The 8,214-nt window shown below is 40.7% G+C and overlaps 1 protein-coding gene across 1 annotated transcript; it reads right to left on the bottom strand.

Annotated features, from left to right (window-relative positions):
- On the bottom strand, positions 1-3,741 carry LOC148000778 (uncharacterized). Its single transcript, XM_087587067.1, has 4 exons — positions 3,558-3,741; positions 2,648-2,807; positions 1,134-1,265; positions 1-691 (listed from the first exon to the last, which is right to left on the bottom strand). The coding sequence occupies exons 1-4, from the start codon at positions 3,646-3,648 to the stop codon at positions 490-492; spliced, it is 585 nt and encodes a 194-aa protein (XP_087443193.1). The 5' UTR covers positions 3,649-3,741; the 3' UTR covers positions 1-489.
- Between the last annotated feature and the right edge of the window lie 4,473 nt (positions 3,742-8,214).

An 8,214-nucleotide genomic window follows, 5' to 3' on the forward strand; every position in this document is an offset into this window, starting at 1 on the left:
TCCCCTGAAAGGTCTTGCAATTTATTATCTCTTCTGTGCAGTTATAATTGATATCATGTTTGAAGGAAACCAAAACCAAGCAATTCTGTTTCATGACTGCTTCTATACTCGCTATAATATTGTTTTATTTCCTGGGATATACTACAGAAAGCCTGATGAATATTCCATTAATATGTTCAACACTCTCATCCACAAAAGTGTATATTTTAGCGGTCGCTAAATATTTGATAAGGATACAGCATTGATAATTTTTTCATCATGAAGCTGGTATTCAGAGTTGGACACACAGTCTACACTGAAAGTCCAATTGTCTTTGTATCTCAGTCTGACTGGGAAGTAATTATGATGCCCAATCCCTGTGAGAATGCAGAGGTCCATCCCTGCCTGAGAGCTGTGGGATTTCAGATGGTTACATCACACTTCAATAAAGAAGGTTCTTAAGAGTGACGAGTTCGAGATCACTGTTTGATTCACAAGGATACATTCGATTTACTCAAAAGTAACAGGACACAAGGATTCAATATCTGCGGTGTAGATGGTCTTGCTGGCCTCCTCACAGAACCTCTTTCCCTCCTCACAGGATGCTTGCAGTTCAGTCTGCTCCACCAGCAGTTTTCTGTTCTCATTCATCAAAATCCTTACATTCTTCTTCAATTCATTGCGTTCATTCAGGAGGTGGAAGTTTCTGATGCTGAATCAAAAACAAATAATGGTAAATCCCAGGCAGTTTCTGTTTGCCTGCCACTCCTGCAAGTACAATCATCCCTTCAAGGGCCCCATCCCCAGGCATAGCCAGACTAGAGCCACAGTTTGCATGTTAGCACCAATTAGAGGAAGGTCAAATCCCGAGTCCGCATTCCACGGGAATCAAAGTACTTCAGAAAATCCTGACACTAGAGGGTATATATACATCAAAGAAGAGGAAATGGTGCATACGGGTGCTTATGTGTTCATGGTATTCTAAAGTCATTGGCAGGTAGAGGGCCAATCCCCTCTGAGGGGTGATAGAAGACCCAGCAGCTATAGAATCTTCCCATGTGTTTCTCATGGATCCCAGATCTTTTTTCAAAGTCATAGCTGGACAGAAATATTCCCCGCCTAGTGCTGGGGTCTCCTTTCTGTCAGTGACTCACCGGTAGGAATTGTTCTCTTGTGTGAGCTCCTTGTACTTCTCCATGGCATCACTTATCCAGTTGGTCATCTTATGCATATCCATCGTTCTCATCTCATGTTGGGATTTAAGCATTGGCAATTCAATGTTCAGCCTGTGTTAGAACATGGCCCAAGGAACAAATAACTGTCTGAACTCATGATTTCACAATTAGGTGAAGTGTAAATAAAAAATTTTCAATAAAAATTCAAATTCAAGGAATGGGGGCTAGGGAAGAAAGTGGAAAACTCAAAGACCACAGCAAAAACACAACAGTGAGACTCAAACCATCACTCTTCCATAGAAAATATTTCTCTGCAAGTCAGCACACATTTGTTTTGAAATAAGTAATCCTTAAAAGGCTGGTGAAGTATGGTCCTATAAAGACCCTCTGTATAGGAGGGGGGAAATTCTGAGAGCTGCATGTTTGGAAATAACAAGTGCCAAGAATTTATTCCCACAGTGACCTTTTCTAGGTCACAGTAAACCATCCTTGGATAATTAAAAAAAGAAAATAAAGTTCAAAGCAGGAAAATAAATAAATAAATAAATAAATAAATAAATAAATAAATAAATAAATAAATGAAATCAGACTGTTCTCTGGCCTACCTAAGCCCAGTATATAACACAAACTTGCTCCTTCCTATTGGTGCTGGTTAAACTCATTATCCTGGGCATTGGACGGCAGAGCCAGGGGACCAAATGGAGGGAACAGACCTTCAAGATCTGGCCAGGTAAGCATGAAGGAATTGAACAGTTGTGTAAGAAGTATAAGATGTTTCCTCCAGTCTGTGTCATAGCCTTGGGTCCAACAGAAAGATGTGATGACATTTCTCTTGTTTTGAATGCAGGGATTCTCAATCCTAGTTACAAGACTCCCAGAGGCCGAAACTACTTTTTACAGGGAAGAGGATTCATAACACCTCCTCCCCTCAGGAGAGTCCTATTTGCCAGCAAGGTAAACAGAAGGAGCAAAGTGCTCTGTTGATCAATGACGGCCTCCATGGACTCATCACTATCATGACCTGCAAACTGTTCATCAAACAAATCCTCAGACCCAATCAAAGGTCCCAGACTCCCTGATCCTGAGCAAAACACACACAAATACTTTCACATCCATCCATACATCCCAACCCATATACAAACATAATTAGAATGCCAACTTTATCATAGTGGTGCCATAGAATCAGTGTATAACGACCAAAATCAGAGTAAGAGTGATGACATTCAGGCATTTCATTCACACACTTAGATGCAGCAAGTGTGACCAGGTCCTTCCAGCTGTTGAAAAAATCCAATCCAACTCCAAGGAGCTCAGGGTCAAGTACAAGAGAGGTTGACCCTAAACACACAGCACCGAGCTTCTCTCACAGGCCAGCACCTGCCAAGGCTCCTTAAAGTCCAGGATGAGAGGTGAAACACTTTCTGGATGTGAGGAAATCTTGGCTTAGCAGAGAGAGCACAGACAGTCAGTAGGTTACAGGGCATAATGACTACCTGTAGTTCAAACCATCATTGACATAAAGGTCCAGGATTCGAGAAAGTTCATCCCCCTCGATTTTACACTTCTGGATTTCAGATTTTACTTCCTCCAATTTCTTTATACGCTTTTCATGGTTACTGATGAAATTTTCTGATGATGCCTTCCGAATAAACCCTGTAGATAGATAAACACAAGTGAATGTACATATTGGATAGCCCATGGGCAGAAAAGACCATTCTGAGTCTCAAAAAGGAGGTTGAGGAAGAGGAAAGACTGGAGACTTGTTGAATCCCTGAAAGAGAAGAAAAGCTATCTCTAATGTGGACTCTTAAGCTATTTCCCTCTTCCCAACCTCCTTTGCCATACATAAGCCTCACTCACTATTACATGATCCCTCATACTGAAAGATAGAATCTACCTCAGACATAAAGATTTGGGACATTGTCAGCAGATATCAGACGTGGAGCAGGTAAATCCTGGAGTTCACAGCACCATCAAACCCTAATCGTGTGTTCAAGCTTAAAGTGTCTGCGACCTCAATTCATGACTAGGGGGTTCATCCTTCCTTGTTGTTGTCACAACAGACTTAGTAACCTACAGGAATCTAGAGGATGAAGTGCTTCAGCACCCAACCATGAATGGGCACATTGTTATCCTCATAGGGCTTCCTCCTGGCACTCCTTGGCAGTAGAAATTAAAAAGCTCATAGAAAAGAAGCTGCAGGCCTGCCAATTCCTGGCTCTCTGTCAAATTACTCATCAGGACTCTTGACTCTTGGTCTGCAATTGACAAATTCCAAGGCTCCTGCTTGTAAGGCCGACTCCTGAAAGGCACAGCTCAAACCTACATCCTGGAGGAAGTTCCCCGACTCTACTCAGTACTCACTGTGCCTTCCCCAGAATGATTTCATTCTTCTGTACTTACAAGACAGGAGGCCAGCTTTCTTCTGCCTCGTTCTGGTCTCTCCTTGGTCTCCCCTCTCCTTCTGAACTAGCTTGAGCAGCTGGTGAAACATGCCTGTTTGTGAACCCAAAAGGCACTGAGGGAATCCCACAGGCAGTTGGTGTCACCACAACACTGGTGACATCACAGAAGATTCTAGTGCTCTCTTAGATACAAGAGATTGTCCAAGGAAGACATTACTGATGATGTCACTGGGAAGTTCTATGGCCTACCTGCTACCCAGCTCTCCCAAAAGCAACCAATTTCTATGGGGCCCTTTTCTGCAGCCTCTCCTGTGACCCAGGGAATATCCTTTGGCAACTTCTCCTCCAGAGTTAGATATTTCTCTCTGCTTCATCGGATGTCATCAATGCTCTTGATGGGGAGAGTTGATTACAACCCTGAATTGGAGAAGAGATTTTTGTTAGTATCTAAATCTCTAGGGACCACAAATGAGGACGATTTCTATCAATAATAAATCTACACCTGAGACGATGCACATACATACAGTCCAATTCCCAAAGTTTTCCTGTTTCCTAGAGGCCAATATATTTCTCCTATAATTTTAATTTTATAAAACCTGAATAATATTAGCTTATTGTGCATTCCTTGATAGCCAGTACTATTTCCACATACACGTCCATGTATTTCACAAAGTCAATGTTAATAATCCTACTTTTTGCAATAAAAACTCCCTTCTCTTTGGAATATAGGGGATCAACTACAGGGCAAATATAAAATCATAAATTTCTATACCTTCTTTTACATATTAAGTAGGACATCATCCCTTTCTCAAATATAGCCAGACAATTAAATTGGTCATCAGTGAGTAAAGGTCAACCTGGAGTGCGTGTTCCTACATTGTAGCCCGACAGCCATCACTTCTCCAATATCTGTCTTCCTTAATTTCCAAGTCCAGGCATGAGGATATTGGGGGTTGCCCCTTGATACTTTACTCCTAGCAAACATAAGAATCAGCAGGATGGGCAGGGAGTCGAAGGGCCTGAGGTCAGGTTAAACCTCAATTTTAGTGGGTCCATAAGTTCAGGGGAAAGTCCATTTGGCATTGTCATCTGTGGCTTCTGTGTTCTTCTCCTAGGTTAGCTCATCTGTGCTATGACGCCTCCTAACCTCACAGACATAAGAGTCAAAAACACGTCTGTCTTCTCTGGGAAGGGCTTTGTCTCTGACTCCCACCTGGAGTTGGACAACATCGCTATACAAAGCTCAAAACAGAGGTGTGGAGATGATGGATGCTTCAGAAGTTTAGGGTCATTTCTTCCAAATAAGGCACATATTTTTCCAATGTAATTTTTCCTTTGTTCTTTCACTCTTGGTGGCTGGCTTCTTTCCTGGCTTGAAGTATACTGGAGTCCAATCTTTTGGATGACTGAAGCATCTTTTTTTGAGATGACAGGCCCACCAAGGGGCCTGCTGCATACAGGCTCCTATCACCAAGGAAGTTGTTGCTACAGAATCATAGCATGGTGGTAGCAGCACATGATCTCTCACAGTCTTCTCTGCTGCACTTGCTAAAAGAATAATCGGGTTTTTTTGTTTTTTAATATTTTATCGGAAATACCTACAATGCTGGTCAGAGTTGATACATGCGTTTAATCCCAGCACCCATAAAGTTTTTTTTCTTTTTTCTCTTCTTTTTTTGCAATTGTTGTTAGAATTCCTGTTGTTTTCTTTGGTAATTCCCTCTATTTGCTCTGTACCTAGAATGTTAAGTCCACACTCTTCATGGCCCTATTCTTCATGGTAAAGATTTTGCTCATACCACCCACACCACACATGATCACATTATTTACTTTCAAAGAAGGAAAACAGGAATGAAGAAGAGAGTTAACGTGTATGGTCTCAGGTAATCAACACATCATGAGTGCAGGATGGCATCCTAGGGTTTTGGATTACCCAAGCTTCTGGTTTTGAGATTGACAGGCCTCTGCAGAAGTCTCCAGTTGAGTAGCAGAGAGTCTGGAAAGGCTGAAATAATGGCTTCCCACGCATGGAAAAGGCTGCCCTTCAGTGCCTCTGCAGCCTGAGGCAGAGGTCTGCCAAGAGCACAAGGGCACTTGACCAGAGCTGGTAAGGGACTGCCTTTTGGATGATCTGTGAGACCTGGATGAACAGAGGCCTCCAGAGTCCTGATAAAGGGAAGGAGAGTCACATAGATGTGCTGGAAACAATCGATCTTTGGGCTGCAAGTCGTGCATTTATCTTTGCTGTGTAAATAGTATTTGTAAGTGACAGAGGCATCCTACTTTATCATGTCTAGTCACTCTAGTTGTTAAAGTGTTAGCTAGTGTAAACATAGTAGAGTTACTACAACATTACACTGTGTCCCATTTTGTTAAAGAACTTTATTTTATTTTTTATTTATACATATTTTACTTATTCACATTGCATGCTGCTCACTGCCCCCTGACACCCGGTTACTCTCTCCCACAAAAAGTTCAGAAGACCCACTATACAATTCATTGATCACATGAAGGGTAACATGTCAGAAGGCCAAATTGTGGATGCTTGAAACCCACTTAGAAGGGGGGACAACATAATCATGGGAGGCAGAGGGATGGAGGGACCTACGTAGAGGCAGGGAAGGATGGACAAGGGGCGGGGGGAGTAGCAACAATGAAAAGAGACAAGAGAGAAACCCAGAGGAAAAGTGGGATAAATAACAATAAGCATCAGTGGTGGGTGCTGAACTTGGGTAACCCAAATGAAAAATGAAGAAGTCAAAATCTTCTCATTTGCAGATGGCCTGATTCTATTTTAAAAACTCTAAAAATGTATCACTGTCTCTTAACACTGATAAATACATTCATAAAAGCACAATACAATGTGAACACACAAAATTTCTTAGCCTTCCTTTATGCCAATCCAAATCATACCATGAGAAAAATCTGGGAAAAATTCCCCTTATAATAATCTGAAAATATAAAATTAAATAATGTGGAGTAAAATACTTGAAATGCAAAGACAAATATGAATTAGTTTGAGGTGATCCTAAATAGAGACAACATGTCTCTAAAAACTTAAGTTTCTTAAAGCTGAAAATACATTCATAAAAGTAGTAGAATGCAAAATTAACACACAAAACTCATTACCTTTCCTGTTTACCAAAAACAAACCATGGGAAAGAAATCAGGGAAATATTCTACTCAAAATAGTCTTAAAATATATAACAAAACACCCTGGATAAGCACACTTATAAAGCATACTATTAGTAAGAAGACATATGAAGTACCCACGATCCATCCTGAATACATCTAAGAACTTTCCAGCTGATGTTCTGAAAGACATTAAAGACTTGAATAAATCAAAGCTTTTATATCTTTATGGATAAGTAGATAATATAATAAGGTCAGTTTTTGGTGAATTAATAAAATTAATATAATAGTGATTAGAAAATTTTACTACAATAAATCACCCCCTTTATAAAACTCATGAATTTGACTATAAATATTCTACTATGGGACAAAGGACAACTTTTAAAGTACAAAGAGCTAACATGTTTAGAGAGATAGCTTTAAAGAGAACAAAACATGGAGGAAAAAATGTCATGAGAAAAAATTTAATAGTTACCTAAGCAGTGTGATGCGGTTGGCAGAGCGAATATTTCAACAGTTTAGAGTGTCCAGGAACTGTGTTTATTGATTTAAAAACTGAGGTTCCATACCTGCAGGAGGAGGGACTATCAGAGCAGATCTCAAGAAAATTCTGAATGTTCAAGTTAGTTTCCTATTGTTATAGTAAAACATAAAAATGCCAATGTGGGAAAGTGAAGGTTTTATTCACCCCATAAGTTACAGTTCATCATCAGTGGAATACAAGATAAGAACAAAAGGCAGCAGCTTGACAACAGAGAGGAACTCTGCTTACTCATCTGCTCACCTACCTTTCTCTATGACCTCTCCTCCCCTTACTAGGGCTGGTACCACCCACAGTGGGCTAATTCCCCATACATCAACTGCCATCAAGAAAATGCCAAAGACACAGCCTGCCAGCCATTCTGATGGCGTCAATTGCTCCAGAATGCATCATTTAGACAACTACAATTAGCCATCACAGCAAGGTATAAAAGGAAAATACAAACCTTAGCCTGCTCCAGATAAAAGTAACACTTCATGAATAGAATTTGAGGTCAAAAGTGAAGTTTCATGTGAGGAAGAAATTAGAAGGAATTATGACAGAAATCGAACTTTATTTAAAATAAAAAGTGACAAGTCAAAGCCACAAATAAAATGCTGGTAACTTTGACCTCTTCAAACCTCTTCTGGAGGCTGCAGGTTGGACGCAGGGCATGGTTGTTGGCTGACACCACCATGGCCCAGTCACTGTTTTGGTGAAGGATTTTCCATCAGAAGTCTTAGCCTTACTACAGAGGGTAGGTCCCAAGTACTAATCATAGTCAGTCAATTGGATGACAGATCTTGTGCTCCAAAGAAATGGAAGAGTCCATTTAGTCATGATTTCAGGATGGCTCTAACTCATTTCAGAGTCATAGATATTGCAAGCATCTAGAACACCAAAAGACCCATTGTCTCACACCAGTATTCTCTGCTGTGCCCTCAGTCACCACGGTAATAATCAGTGGTGAGCTCAATAGTATTATTTGTTCCAGTTTCCTGGT

The sequence above is a fragment of the Rattus norvegicus genome, chromosome 15, assembly GCF_021556685.1.
Source record: "Rattus norvegicus strain SHRSP/BbbUtx chromosome 15, alternate assembly SHRSP_T2T, whole genome shotgun sequence".
NCBI classification, from domain to species: Eukaryota; Metazoa; Chordata; class Mammalia; order Rodentia; family Muridae; genus Rattus; species Rattus norvegicus.